The sequence below is a fragment of the Carcharodon carcharias genome, chromosome 36, assembly GCF_017639515.1.
Source record: "Carcharodon carcharias isolate sCarCar2 chromosome 36, sCarCar2.pri, whole genome shotgun sequence".
Classification (NCBI taxonomy): Eukaryota; Metazoa; Chordata; class Chondrichthyes; order Lamniformes; family Lamnidae; genus Carcharodon; species Carcharodon carcharias.
This window is the reverse complement of record NC_054502.1, coordinates 7945875-7962100: the sequence shown is the minus strand read 5'-3', so window position 1 is coordinate 7962100 and position 16226 is coordinate 7945875. Positions and strand designations below refer to the sequence as shown.

Below are 16226 nucleotides of genomic sequence, written 5' to 3'. Positions count from 1 at the left end.
AATCTAACATTGTCAGTCGGGCTCGCAATGTGGTGCATTTGCGTGTACTGGAAGTTACGTACATTAATACACAGGGCCCTGTTCTTTGTAGACAGAAAGAACATGTACACACATTGCTCCTGTTTCAGCTAAACATGATAAGTGACTGCCATTCGCTGGTTCATTCCTCAGGGCAAAGCCTTGACCACAGTCAAGATGCCTGATTTAAGTACCAAACAATGTTTGGCAGTTAATGGTCAGTCACCATTAGCTGGTGCATTCTCCACGGCAACGTCTCTACCAGACCCACTTGCCAACCAATCAACATTCTCTTCTCATACAGTATAAAGCTGTTGCTTCCCCCCACACTGGTATTTTTACGATTGTCCTAATGAGTGCAAGACAAAAAGCTTCCACAAAACGTCTTTATTCAGCAATACTTTAGGAAAGATGTGAAGTATTAAAGAAAGTGCAGAAAAGATTCATGAGAATGGTTCCAGGGATGAGGAATCTCAGTCACATATTTAAATTGGAGAAGTTGGGACTGTTTTCCTTGGAGATGAGAAGGTTGAGAGATTTAATAGACATATTCAAAATCATCAGAGGTCTGGACAGAGTAGATAGGGAGAAACTGCTCCCATTCTTGAAAGGATCGAGAACAAGAAGGAACCGATTTAAAGTAATTGATAAAAGAAGCAATGGAGACACGAGGAGAGACTTCTTCACATAGCGAGTGGTTAGGATCTGGAATGCACTGCCTGTGGTGGAGGCCAATTCAATTGAGGCACTTAAGAGGGAATTGCACTGTTATCTGAAAAGAAGAAATATGCAGGGTCATGGGGAGGAGATCAGGGAGTGGCACTAGATAAATTGCTCCTTCGGAGGGCCAACACAGACACAAAGAGCTGAATGGCCTCCATCTGTGTTGTAACTATTCTGTGATATGCCTCTGTGTGAAATAATGCTTCCTGAGTCAAGTAGCAGCATAGTTTGGCTGCAGTGTTTACCACATTACAACAGTGATTACACTTCAGAAAGTACTTCATTGGCTGTAAAGTGCTTTGGAATACCCCCAGATGTGGCTCCACATTATACAGGCCAGGAAGGTCAAGGCTCTCCCTGCCCTGAGTTCAAGCACAAGCAACAGGGGTCAATAACTGGCCTCAATGCCACTGGGCTGAGGGTAAGGGGGAAAGAACATCAGTCTCAATTCCCATTCCTAATCCCTGTTGGAATGACACTCATGTGTGGGTGTAGGGGTGAAGGTAGGATCAGGCTCTACTGATAAACAGCCTGGCAAGACCCACTGATTAGAGTCACAAGTCAAGTAAGGCAAGGTATGAGGGGCTTCCAGAACTAATGAAGCTGCATCAAATTGTATCACTAGAGGAGAGGTGGGGTGGGCAGTGGGTTTGACCGGGGGGGGGGGGGGGTGCGCGAGGCAGCGAGATGAGGGAATATTAATACTAAAAAAAATGACAATACATTCATTGCAAACACTTGCCACAAACACTGCATAGCACAATTTCAACCACAAAAAAGCTGGGCTATTTTACTCCTGTCATCAAGGAAGCAGGGAGAGGCTGGGGAGGATTTTAAAAAAAATACATTTGTTTTGGGGACATGAGCATCGCTGTCAAGACCAGCATTTATTGGCCATCCCCAACTGTCCTTGAGCTGGTGGTGGTGAGTCGCCCACAACTGACTGATTTGCTAGACCATTTCAGAAGGCAGTTAAGAATCAACCACATTGCTGTTGGTGTGGAGTCACCTATAGGCCAGGTTTCCTACCCTGAAGAACATCAGTGAACCAGATATCTTTATAACAAATCGGCAGTTTCAAGATCATTATGTGAATGCGCTTTTCAGTGATTGAGGGGAGTTAAACATAAAATCTATTCTTAATTTCTACACGTGACCTTTTTTAAAAACAGGGCTCTGAATTTTGTGTTAAGGTGAGGGATGTCAGTGATCAATCCCTCTTCAGTGTCCATACAGACTGAAACAGAAAAAGAACAAGTCCCTCCTGCAAGTCACATTAAAACCACATGGCCAAGTGAATAATTGTGCTGTTCAGGGAGATACACTGGCTACACAAATCAGAATTATCCCCATTTTCCATCTCTGGGCTGCTCTGAGTTAGTTGATCTGCAGCTGAAGGGTGGGTAAGGATGTTACAAATCCATCTCTCTATCCCAGGATTAGAAAAGTGACCAATTATTCAAAGAAAAATTAAGGAGGAAACAGTAGCGTAGAGGTAATGTCATCAGGATAGTAATCCAGAGGCCCATGTACTGGGGACATGGGTTCGAATCCCACCACGGCAGCTGGTGGAATTTAAATCTGGAATTGAATGCTAGTTTCAGTAGTGGCGACCATGACAACTATCATCAAGTGTTGTAAAAACCCATCTGGTTCATTAATGCCCTTTAGGAAAGGAAATCTGCTGCCCTTACCCGGTCTGACCTACATGTGACTTCAGACCCCACAGCCATGTGGTTGACTCTAACTGCCCCTCTGAAATGGCCTTGCAAACCACTCGGGTAATTAGGGATGGGCAACAAAAGCTGGCCTCACCTTACCATTACTCAGCAACCCCCAACCAGAAAGTGGGTTTCTGGGGAGGACAGGGTTAGGCTCAGCTGCGATGTCCCTCGTGGTCCAACAGTGGCATTGGCCGTCTAGGTTTGCACACCACATATGGCACCAGAGGAAACTGGAAACCGTATCCCAGCAGCTGGGTGAAAAGGGCAGAAAATAGGGAAAATAAAACACAAGCACTCACCCTGAATTCAGCGAGTATCTTGGATTTTACCACAACTCGTGTCTTGTTGCTCACTGTAAAGAAAGGGAAAATGGAGTCAGCAGTGTGGACAGTAGTTTCACCTATGCACCACTCTGCAGGGATTCTACTAGGATTTCAGCGAATTATAACAGCGGGCACATCAAATACATCACCAGTGTTTATCTTTTGGTGCGCAGGTTATGCACAGCCACTCACTGGTATCCGTAGCGAGAAATACTGTCGACCAAAAATGAGAGCAAAGCTTCACAATACGAAGTTCTGAAAAAAATAACGGATAGATGGCAGCACCTTTGCCCCAGGGCTCAGAAGTGAATATAAAGTTGTCTACGAAGCTCAGTTCCTGTGGTTTGGATGTTATCTAAACCCATGTCTATACCGCTGCTCTGTTACTGACATACTAGCATATCTTTGCTATATATACATATATAAAAAAAAATATAAATATAAAATTATACACTGCAGCATTAGCATTGTGTTAAAGCCATGATTTTGCAGTGGGTCACAGATTTGAGACTCCTGGATCAAAACCAGGGAAGCAGGTGCGTTTCACCTGACCCCAATGGATTATGAAGGAGGATGCAAGTTAACCTAGGTTGCTGCTCCAACACCCAGCATCTCCTGCAGCAAAGTGCTCCCAAAATGATGTCAGGAGAGGACAGGTTTCCCACCCCCCCCAACCCCTGCAACCCCCAAAATGGATATCCTACACCAGTACCCATGGCTCTCACAAGGGCAATGGCCATTTGACAGAGGTACCAGGGGCACCCCTTGACCTGCAACAGGCTGGAGCGCCTGTGATCTGGATGACGAAGATAATGAGCACAGAGCTGAGCATTGACAATTCTCTATTATTTCTGCTGACCAGTCAAAGAAAAACCCTGCAGTAATTTTTCCTTAGCCACTGACCATGTCTTTTGGGCATTAGTACAATGGATTCCTGGAGCGTGTCCATATATTGCACAGCTTCCCTGTAAAGCTTGAATGCCCCCACGTTAGACAGGCACAGGTGCATGGTTATCAGATAACAGTTCAATTCTGAATGCTCAACTAACTACCCACAGCCAAAGGTTTAAATATATATGAACAGACACTTCACCAGGTTAAGCTGTAACAAGATAGGAGAATAAGATCCCCGGTGCACTTACAATGCCTGATGTCTGACTTCCGTCCATCAGCACTGTGAGTGCATGAGGAATGTACAAGTAGGGTACTGTCTGAAAGTCACAAAAGATTAAGTGGTGTTTTATTAAATAATCGTGAGATTCTGAACACACCTTTCCCACTGCCCAAAATGTGTTCCATACCTGTTTTCACTTTTGTAAATTCAGCTGGCTTTCGTCCCACTAAAATGAATGGAAACAAGTGAAAAATAGTGAATTTCCTGTTTGCTTAGTCTGAAGCCCTTGCAACTATCGCTCCAGACGGCATGGTGATATGGTTTATTTGCATTCGTTCGTAAGGGAAATGCCAACTACTAAAAGCATTTTGTGCAAAGCAACGGGCCTCATTAAACGGTTTAAACTGTTGAAGACTGGCAAAAAGAGGAGGCCACCCCCACCATCTCCATTCACCCCCACCATCTCCATTCATTTTTAAATAAACGCCACTCCCCTGTTAATATACAAAGTCTGCACAGGCTGGTCTTCAATTGCTCCTACAGTTAGTCCACAAAATTCTGTTCAGCTCGATGCCCTCTTGAGTCCTATATACAAAGTGCAATATTTCCTTTCTCACAAAATTTCAAAACCAAAAAGGAATAGCCCTGTGGGTGAACCCAACCTAGTATGTCCCCTCCGCACCCAATCTGGGTTGATGTGGGTAATTTCAATCACAATTACACATGAAAGTGGCCTCTAGGGTGCATGAGAAAGGAGAGAAGAAAATTCATTCCTGATCAGGAAGCTGCACAGGGTCAGTTGAGTCTTGCCTGGGTTCAGCTGTTAAGTCCTCCACAGTCTAATAGCCTGTCAATGCTCACAGTCTAGGGTCAGGAAAGAAGAATGACCCCTTGGGGAAATACTCAAGGGTGGTTGGGGTCTGTTATGCCATTTCCCAGCCAGAATCAGCACCTTGAGGATGAAATAAAAATGGTTGAATTAACTCATGTATAAACTGCACCCTTATTGGTGGCTGATGTTTTGAAATGAGTTGCACAGCTTCATTTAAGGGGAGATAAAATGCACAGCTGCTGGGGTAGTGGAGACTCCAGGGCATTTTTGCAATTCACAGACAAGTGACATTGGAAAAATATGTAATCTGCTGCAGTTTGAATTTTCCCCAAGGTTAAAAGTCATCAGAACAAACTTCAGTAACTGTCATGGGTGGAGAGGAGGGAGGGGAGGAATGTTCAGAGGCCACAATCAGTGTAACAAAGAATTGGAAGGAGCCAGGTATAGACCTTGAGGAAGCTACAAAGATAGGGTGAAGTTTACGATGGGTGGAGCATGTGAGCCCAGCCAGAGAGCAATGGAGTACTTCACTTTCGAGGAATAAAAGGCACTCGTGACGTTTTCAATGGCAGATGGGCTAAGGTAGAGGTGGGGAATGTTAGGGATTAAGGAATCTTCATGACGAATTGCGATCTTCCCACGAGTAACTGCGACTGCCATGTTCTGACCTTTGAGAACATAAAATGCATTATAACATGCACATCCAGGAGCACCAGAGGAGAGTTAGCAACACATCAGCTGGTGTACGCACAAACTTCAAAGTGTTAGCTGCACTCCAGAACACAAGTAACTCCTACAGGCCAAGTTCCAAACATACAGGCACTCAGGGTTAGAGGTTTTGATGTAGGATGGGTCCAAAGTTCTAAAGGCCGAATCCCAGAAAGCGTGTGGTGTGCTACAATTCCACACCATGACATTACTGAAAGACATGGAACTCTCGACCATGGCATCCTCCAGAGTACAGTATTATAACGGAACTATGTCCATGCAAAACACCTATTTAATAAGGTAGCTGGGCTGAGAGCTCAGGTGCCGAATAGTCACATGTAGCTTCCAACAAACTGGTAAAATACTTGCTTTGCCACATGGCATGAGGTTGCTTGTACCTTCCACTGTCACCTTTCAGTTATCTTCTCTGGGAAACGGGGTTTTACTTGAGGAGTGAAAGGGATCAGAAAACAGCATAAAGGGAGTACAAGCTTACAGTAATGCTCACCAGCTGTAAGAATAGACTTGAATAACTGAGGTGTGTTACTGCTTAGAGTGATGTAGCCTGCTTTTGAAAAACATCTTAACGTTGCTAAATTAACACAGTATAGTCTTTATTCATTACACATTACAGGTGACCCTCACCAAGAGCAGCTCGCAGGTCCACAATCAATTCCTCCGGGTAGACGCTCCTCTGCTCCCATATTGTGAATATCCGCTCCACTGATTTACGAATGGAAGGATCCCTAAAGAAAGCCAAAAAGTAAGAGGATATTTGTGAATTGGTGCTAGGTTTGGACCACAAAATGTTTTATTTAGATTTTTTTTTACACTTGGCAACTGAACAAGGTTTAAAATTTGTTATTGGAGTTTTGTCATAGACTCATCTAGTGTTGTGTCCATGTTTGCTATCACAGGGGCAAAAGGATGTGCACATTGTTTGTGTTGATCTCTCTTGTCCTGACGCTATTCCCTCGTTTTCACATTATTTTCTCATTTTCTATATCTCTGCACTTAATGATCTTTCACTTTCTATTCCACATTTTACAGATCAACTCATTCATTAACACCCTCTTGGAGAGTAGTGGATCTGCTCACCTCTCTCTCTCTCTCTCTCTCCCCACCCCACCATATTCTCTTCCTCCTTCCCTGCCCCACCATCCTACAAACTTCCTAAAGAGCCTGTTTATCTTCAGGCTTCAGTTCTGATGAAGGGTGCACACCCAAACACAACATTTTTAAAAATTCTCTTTTAATGTCGCCTAACCTGCTGTGCATTTCTAACATTTTCTGTTTTAATTTCAGTACATGTGCCTTGGCCCAGTTTAGAATAACACTAAGAAAGTACAGTACAAACGGTACGTGAAACTTAAGCCCAGCACTGCAAGATATTTATATATATTTCAGAGCTATGTTAAGTTAAGCAGTTGCCAGCACTCTATGCGGTAGGCATGTTCATTGAACATTATTTAAAATATCCCAAATTTCTCTCTCCAAGTATTCTATGTTTGCTCCAACCCCTGACAAGCTTTGATTCTTAAAAAAAGTAACGTTAAGCAATTATGTCAGTTATCCATGCATGTGCAGCTTCAATTTTCTATAAATTCCATGAATCGCAGAAATAAGAAAGTAGCAAATGGTACACCCCATTCAAAAGAGGGGAAAGGGACCCGCCAGTTATTCCCACCTGGGTTCTGGGCATATTTCTAGATACCATTATTACACAGTAGAATTAATGAACATTTGAAGAGAAATGGCCTAGTCAGGGGCACCTAGCATAGATTTGCAACAGACCACTAAGCTGATTGAATTTTTTTTCAGGGAATGGGTGCGTACAGATGAAGGGAAGGCAATGGATGTTCAGAGGGCATTTAATATGGTGCTATTTAAAAGACTTGTCACAAAAAGTGACAAGGGAACGTAGTCAAATGGGTTGAGATAGCCACTGGACTGGAAATAAAGTGAGGTAGACTGTAATCTGTCCCATTTTGAGACCTCCTTGTTGCAATTTACAAATGGAAGTTGGACATAGACAGAAAAGGAACAAGTTTGTTAACAATGAAGATGAATTTAGGGGGTGCAGCAAACTAAGAAAAGTTTGAGAGAACATTAATAGTTTAACATAATGCGCAATTGACAAATAGGTGGCCACAGTATGAGAAGTGCTCCACTGGCTAATAGAAGATACTTGATATAAATGCAGGGATGAAATTCAACAACATGTTTACCAGCTCAATACAGGGAAAACAAAAACGTGTTTTCATAATTCATTTCTGCTACCGTCTGGCTACAGGATTCAGGCTGGTCCTACTCTTCTTAAATCACAGATACCATAACACACAAGGAGGTAATTCAGCTCGTGGTACACCATCTGCCATATCATTGTGTAGGTGCTATCACTTGTGCAGGGAACCTCTCAAACTTCATTTTGCCATTGTCAAGCTTAAGGTGCATATATACATGCAAAGGCAAACAAGCTTCTCAAATTTAACTAAAGGTGGCAGGCTCATTGAAATAATATTCAAACCTCATCGTGTAACAGTTTATCACATCAACCAGTTCCCTTCTATTCCCCAAGCACATTAAATTACTAATCATCCTTTACAACTTATAATGGGAATGATTTCCAATTTCCAATTGGTTTTTTTAATGCTTTTAATGCAATGTTGTAAGTTTCTGGTCCATCACGAGATCTCCAAATTCCTTCATTAGAACCGTGATTCCAATTCAAAAATACCTCATAGGCTGTAAAGTAGTTTGGGGACATGAAAGACACCATCTTTCTTTTTTGGTGCTAGGCTGTTCATTGTGCTAACTGCTTATTGATGTTCGAACATCCACTTGCCTTCCCTTCATCTGTGACATAAGAATGTGGATGCACAGGACTAGCAATCAGATTCACAGCCATGCAGTCACCGTGCTGAGCGGGTCATACTACCAGCTCAAGGAACCCATACACACAGACAAGTTTCTTTGAGTGGGTTGGTGGGATGCTGTTTGTTTTTTGGGGGGTGGGGGGTGCTGTGTGTGTGGAAGCTGAAATTACTCAAATAGGGTAGGCTAGTGGCACATCTCTTCAAGATTCAGATGCTGCAGCAACGTAAAAGAGTTGGTATCCTGCTTCAAGTGCCCATCTTCTGTCATAACATTTGAAAAGTCAAAGGTTATTATTGGATACTTTCTCTCACACATGATCATTACATTTCACTGAAATCTCAGTGACAACGTTGTTAGATTAATACTCAAAAAATACATATTTCAACTTGTCATGTCGGAGGCAAGCAGCTTGGGCAGATGTAAAAAGCCCAGTTTAGCAAGAAACACTGCCAAATTTTAATAAGCTCAGTTCCTTAATAAAATACACCCATTCTTAAGATACTTGACCTTTCAAACACCTGGGATTCTAATGTTAAACTAACTGAACAATCCCATTCTGACTTAAGCTCTTTAAAACAAGTTACTTTTCCTCTCTGTAGTAATGCAATATAATCTTTACTTGATTTCATTAAGTTCAAGTGACAAATCTCCAGCTTACTAGAGTGAAAAAATACCGATCACTACAGTCAAGAAACAGCAATTACAGCAAATAAACAGACTGATTTAAAATATTCCTAATTCATCCAAATGCAGTGCTGCCCAGTTCAACTGTGTGAGGCAGCTCTTTAATGTACATAGTTGAAGCCTTGCCTTACTCCAATTTCCTCTCTTCTCCCTAAGGTGCTGACTGGTACCAGGCTACACATGCACAAAAAAGCGGCAGGCCAAATACAACTTGACCAAGGGACCGTCCTTAAAGTAAGAGTCTAGGTGGTGAGTCAGATTCAAGCGCAGTATTATTCCCAATCGATGTGTTCGCACATACACACACACGCATACTCGCTACTAGGTAATAATGCTCATGAGTGGGAACTGTGGATGTTTTGTTCAAATCCCTCCTTGCTCCGAGTGGTCAGGTGAAACCACAGAATTGTTATGGTGCAGGAGCCATTCGGCCCATCACAGCTGCACCGGCTCCCTGAGCATTTTAACTTAGTGCCAATCTCCTACCTTTTCTCCTTAATCCTGCACGTTGTTTCTATTTAAATAAATATCCGATGTCTTCTTGAATGCCTCAATTGAACCTGCCTCCACCACACTTCCAGGCACTGCATTCCAAACCCCAACTACTCGCTGTATGAAAAAGATTTTTCATGCCTCACATTTGCTTCCTTTGCAAAACACTTTAAAACTGTACCCACAGGTTCCTGATCCGTTTATGAGCGGGAACAGTTTCTCCCCATCTACTCTGTCCAGACCTCATGATTTTGAAAACTTCTATCAAGTCTCCTCTTAACCTTCTCCTCTCCAAGGGGAACAGTCCCAACTTCTCCAATCTTTCCTCACAACTGAAGTGTCTCATCCCTTGAACCATTCTCGTAAAACTCTTCTGCACTCCCTCCAATGCATTCATATCCTTCCTAAAGTGTGGCGCCTAGGACTGTACATAATACTCCAGCTGAGGTCTAATCAATGTCTTAGATAAGTTCATCAAAACCTCCCTGCTCTTATACTCTATGACGCTATTACTGAAGTCTAGGATACTGTATGCTTTAGAAACAGCTTTCTCTACCTGTCCTGCCACCTTTAATGACTTATGTACAAATACACCCAGGTCTCTTTACTCTTGCACACCCGTTAGAATAGTATCCTTTATTTTATACTGTCTCTCCATGTTTTGTATCAAAGTGTCTCATCTCACACTTCTCCGCAATGAACTTCATTTGCCACCTATTTGCCCACTTCACCAACGTGTCGATGTCCTTTTGAAGCTCTACACTGTCCTCCTCACAGTTTACAATTCTCCCAAGTTTTGTGTCATCTGCCAACTTTGAAATTGTCTCCTGCACACCAAGATCTAGATCATTTATATATATCAGGAAAAGCAAGGGCCCCGATTCCAACCTCTGGGGAACTCCACAACAAACTTTCTTCCAGCCCAAAAAATACCCATTAACCATTATTCTGTTTCCTATCCCTCAGACAATTTTGTATCCACGTTGCTACTGTCCCTTTTATTCCATGACCTGTAACTTTGCTCAAGTCTGTTGTGTGGCACTGTATCGAACACCTTTTGGAAGCCCATATGCACCACATCAAAGGCCTTGTCCTCATCGACCATCTGTTACCTCTTCAAAAAAATTCCAGCCAGTTAGTTAGACATGATTTTCCTTTAATAAATCCATGCTCACTCTTCTGAATCAATCCACATTTTGCCATGTGACTATCAATTCTATCCTGAATAACTGTTTGTAGAACTTTTCCCACCATCGAAGTTAAACTGACTGGCCTGTATCCACACAGCCCCCCACAAAATCCAGGGAACATTGAAATATTATTGCCAGTGCCTCTGCAATTTCCACTCTCACTTCCTTCAATATTCTTGGATGCATCTCATCCAGTCCTGGCACCTCATCAACTTTAACTGCAAACAGCTTATCCAATGCCTCCCCCTTATCTATTTTAAACCGTTCTGGTGACTGAGTTTCCTCTCCTGTCACCATGGCCTGGGCAGCATCTACCTCGTAGGTAAAGACAGATGCAAAGTATTCATTTAACACCTCAGCTATGCCTCTTGCCGCATGGTCCCTAATTTTGGTCCCTAATCAGCCCTACTTGTGCTTTTACCACCCTTTTACTATTGATGTGCTTATAGAATACTTTGGGGTTTCCTTTTATGTTAGCTACCAGTCTTTTTTCATAATCCCTCTTTGCTTTTTCACATCCCTTCTGAACTCAGCTTGGTTCTCAACTGTATTTGCTACCTAATAGCTGTCGTAAGCACACTTTTTCTTCTTTAACTTAATTCTTATCTCCTTTATCATTCAGGGAGCTCTGGATTTGTTTGTCCTACCCTTCCCTTTTGAGGGAACATACCTTGACTGTGCCCAAACTATCTCCTCTTTGAAGGTAGCCCATTGTTCAGCTACTATTTTTCCCGCCAACCTTTGGTTCCAGTCTATCCAGTCCAGCTCCGTTCTTGCCCCATTGAAGTCCACTTCTGCTAGTTGATTATTCTTACTCTGGATTGACCAATGTCATTTTCCACCTTAGGATACAATGATCAATGTCCCCTACATGTTCCCTCACTATCACTTGATCTACTTGGCCCACCTCATTCCCAAGAACCAGGTTTAGCAATGCCTTTATTGTTGGACTGGACACATATTGCTGTAGGAAATTTCCCTGAACATAATCTAGGAACGATTGTCCCTCACTGCCCCTTACACTACCACTAACCTGGTCTATATACAGGTAATTAAAGTCCCCCATTATAACAGCTCTATGAAGTTTACACTTCTCTGTAATTTCCTTGCACATTTGATCCTCTATATCCTTCCCACTAGATGGTGGTCTATATATTACATCAAGCAATGTAATTACACCCTTCTTATTTCTTAGCATTCTCAAAGGCAGTCCAGCTGAGATCAGTTAGATCAACAAAGGCTGAGAATCAAACATGGGGCCTTCATCTTTATTCTATCACCTGCAAACTAATAACTGATGACTTAAGGGACAGAGAAAATCAGTCACCCTTTCTATCCAATGACCCTTACTTGAGACAACAATGGTATGACAAGGACTGAACCCATCAGAACTCAATACCTTCAGGAGAGGAGGCAAGAAAACTGACAAAGGGTGAAATTACCTAACTGCAAGAACACTAAGATATAACCACTGTAGTCTAAGGGCATGCAAACTTAAAGCCTGCCCACAGGATACAATATAACCTCAAATCAACAAACAGTCTTTGCTGAGGATACCTCAAACTCCAAATGCTGATCCACTCTACTCTTTATAACATCCCAATCGGTTCTTGTTCAGTGCTCTTATAATTTTAAGCATCTTACTTTGTAAATTTGCAAATCTGTCCCAATGGCAACTTTAAAAAACTTCAGAAACTCTTCATTTTTTATAATATGTCTGAGAAAACAGGAAATAATTCCAAATAATACCATTCAGAGATCCATCTAAATTCCTTAGCATAGCAGGTAACTGCATTGTCCAGGGCTAAGTCACACAAACCAAGAAGGCCCCAACTTCAATCCCTCATCTCTGCAGAGTTAGCAGGTTCTCAGGCAGTAAGGACACTACAGTTGGCATCAGTATTTCCATTCTTTTTAACGCCGGAGCTAACACTAGCAAGATCTCATTTTTTTTTGCTGTAGATGCTCTGAGGATGTAGTGCACCATTGCAGTCCTTGTGGTGATGGTTCCCAGCAGGGAACGACTCCGTTACAACGAAGGAATAGCAACCTTTGTCCAAGTTAGGATGGTGCGAGACTTGGACAGGAACTTGGAGGTAATGGTGTTCCCATAACACTGCTACATTTGCTGGGGTGCAAGGAAAGGCCACTGAAGTGACCTTGGCTTGCTGTTGCAGGACATACTGTAGATAATAAATATTGCAGCCACAGCGTGCAGGGGAGAAGGAACAGAATCTGAATCCAGTGGCTGGGACAGCTTCTCATGCAGAAGGGAGAAAAAACATTCAAGGTTCCTGCTACCAATCCCCATTCAGTTACCCATGCTGAAAAGTGAGCACATGTAGAAGTCATGTGTGAGCAGATGCAAGTTTGTCTATGATGTCCCCTACAGTTAAACAGCTTGCCAACACAATCTGCTTAGACTCACTCGCATGAACAAAGGTGACTTGGGTGAAGTAGTGGAGGGTGGTCAGCCCCCTCCGAAACTATACCCCAGCAACACTCAGCACCTTCACGAGAAGGGGGAAAACTGGAAGAACCCTACAAGAAAGTTATTTGCAGGCTACAGATACCTTTCACATAGCAAGGAGGAAGGGTGCTTCATACAGGCAACATACTCAATCAAGCAAAATTAGGCACAGAGTCATTTACTGCACTGAAGGGGGCCACTTAGCGCAGCGAATCTATGCTGGCTCTATGTGGAGCAAGCTAGTCAATCCCAATCCCCTGCGCGATCCACGTAACCCTGCAAGTTTACTTCCTTCCATGTGCCCATCCAATTTCCTTTCAAAATCATTGATTGATTCTGCTTCTACCACCCTCATAGGCAGCAAGCTCTGGGTCAAACAAGCACAAGAAAGTTCAAATTTTCCCCCACAAATCTAATAACACCCTACAAAATAAAAAGCAACATTTACCTCACCAACGTGCCTGCTTCAATCAGAACCTCTGAAAAAGCGTCTCGAAAAATAATTGCGTTCTTCCTTTTGCAGTTCTGAATAACATCATTGGCAACATAGAAAAGGTTCAGTCGATGAGGGATTGAAGCTAATTAAAGAGAGAACAGAAAGCTTTATTAATTTGTGAAAGTACATTACATTGAGAAGAGCAATTTCCTAATTTACCAAAATACTTTACACCAGACAGTGCCAGCACAGGCACGAAACACAAATAGCCTGTGGCACAGGTAGTAAATGACAGGTGGTTAACAATTTCAATCTTCAATTACACACAAAATTATGTTTAGTATATAACAAGCTTGGTTCATTTGATGTGTTTTCAAGCCCAAGATTTAAAGTAGAGCCACAGAAAGCTCTGGTATTTAGTTACACAAACACATTTTCAAGCCTTACTCATATGGCACCTAACAATAATAATTGTTAAGATGAAGACTGCACTTATCCATCAGAATGATTCTGGTTTGTCCCTCTCATTGGCATAGCGACAGCTTATAAGGTAATCCACAGGTGACAGTCATAGCCAAAGTCTTTGCACAGGAATTGAGTTGAACTTATTGCATTCTTCGCAAATGTCTTTCTTTCCTTAACTAGCTACTTAGTACTTAATTTACAAGTGTTTGCCATTTTAGACTTCTATTTGCTTTGAGCTCACTCTTCCTATGGGTCAATAGGATTGTGGATTCCACAAGGACAGACTTTTAAAGCATTAAAATCCCACGACACATTCTATAAGATCATACAATACAGAAGGAGGCTCATCAGCCCTTTGTGCCTATGCGCGTTCTTCTGAAGAGTTATTTAATGAGGTTCTGCTCTTTCCTCAGAGCTCCAACGATGTCTTCCCTTCGAGTAATCAGCTAATTTCCTTTTGAAAGTTATTGTTGAGTCTGTTTCCACCACTCTTCCAGTGCATTTCCAGTCATAACTTGTAGCAGCTACTTTAATGTTTTGTCACCTGTCCCAAATCCCCTCGGACTGTCGATATGATTGCCTTGCCCAGATCACCACAGATTTTAAAAGTGCATGCACCAAAAGCTATTGCTGCAAAAGGCTCTTACATTCAGCAGTTGTAAAGCACCATCGACCCCAGATGAAGAAATGGAAAACTGTGGGAAAACTCAATACATCAAAATGTATTGCAAAACCCATTTAAAACAGGTTGCTCTTTTAGATTTAAAAAACAAACTTGAAGACTCTGTCAAATGTAAAACAACCAAAATCTAAGCCCTACCATAATATTCACTCATCAGGATGTCTGACAGCCACCTATTTTGATAGTAGCTTCAAATACTGAAGCTGTTAGATTTGGAATAAGGAAGAAACCATTAGATTACAATGTGAACTGGACTGATTGGCCAGCAACTGGAATTTTAAATACAAGTCACCTGTTGCAAACCGCAGTAGAATAGCAACCACTGTCATTCAACCCAAACGCAATTAGTTATAACCACCCCTTTACTGTTAGTTAAATTGTCAGATAAGTATATAAAGTTGTAAGCCTTCTGTTCCCTAATCCCGTTCTAAAATATTTTATTTCCCTTTTAGCTGCTGCTCAGTATACAATAAGCAGCTGCTTGCCTGGGGGGCAGTGGGGAGAGTTAGAGACATGAAGGAAGAAAAAGAAAGAGATGAAACAGGTGAAAAACAGTTTTACAAAAAAAAAAGCTAAAATGGAAGGACACGGGGAGGAGGGAGAATTTAGAATATAATAATGTAATTATGTAACCAACCAACATGATTCATCTACATTTCCCCCTACTTTCACACCACTGCACCACCATTACCCCCACCCACATTACAAGAGGTGACCTAAATTTCTAATCCTGTACCTGGGTATATATGCAATTAAATTGTGTTTAAGTTTAGATACAGCTGTACAATGCAGATTAATAATTCAAGTTATAAAATATGAACCGTTTATCACAATACATTACTTGCTAATCAGAAATTCAGAACAGATTATTGAAACTGCTGTGTTCAAACTATTTTTACATACTTTCAATTGTAAATGCACAGCCTCTAAAATTAAAAATCACATTGTTCTGTTCTACACCCTGATTACAGAAACAAGTATGAAGCAGCTGCCTGCTGTGAGTATTGTAGTATCCTGCAATGCATCACGTCTAAATGCTCGGGATGCAGATTTGTACCCAGGATTTCACAAGGTGAAAACTTCCTTAAAATCATCAAAGCTGCTTGTGGAAATGGTACTTGAAAGCCAAGTCCTGCACTGAGTCCAAGGGAAAGAAGGAAAATTAACAGAATAATTAATTAAGCTGTTACAGTGTGCTTAACTATAGGATATAGACTAGCACTAGTTAAATACAACCACTTAAGCAATTTGCCCGACAGCTAAGTAAATGAATCATCTAGTATAATAACTAAATCATAAACATCCAAACAGCTCAGCTTCCATTTAGCATTGTTTGACAGAATATAGAAAAACTAATTTTTTGGTAAGGGCCAAGTAACCAACATCTTGGATCAAGGTTCACTCAAATGATGTAACGCTTCACTGCAGAGCTGGGCCATAGGCCTGCACTTGCAATTTCCTATACCATTATTTAAATTATCACTATGG

General features: G+C 41.9%; 1 protein-coding gene across 4 annotated transcripts in view; it reads right to left on the bottom strand.

Annotated features, from left to right (window-relative positions):
- LOC121272909 (regulation of nuclear pre-mRNA domain-containing protein 2-like) overlaps nucleotides 1-16226 on the bottom strand; it is a 66565-nt gene that overhangs the window by 19399 nt on the left and 30940 nt on the right. For 3 of the 4 annotated variants that reach the window (XM_041179767.1, XM_041179770.1, XM_041179768.1), the window contains exons 2-6: nucleotides 13604-13733; nucleotides 6088-6188; nucleotides 4090-4128; nucleotides 3931-3999; nucleotides 2765-2817 (exon numbers count right to left, since the gene is read on the bottom strand). In XM_041179767.1, the coding sequence (XP_041035701.1) occupies nucleotides 2765-2817; nucleotides 3931-3999; nucleotides 4090-4128; nucleotides 6088-6188; nucleotides 13604-13733 (392 nt within the window). The remainder of the gene's footprint in view (nucleotides 1-2764; nucleotides 2818-3930; nucleotides 4000-4089; nucleotides 4129-6087; nucleotides 6189-13603; nucleotides 13734-16226) is intronic. The other variant, XM_041179769.1, reaches the window with a different exon arrangement.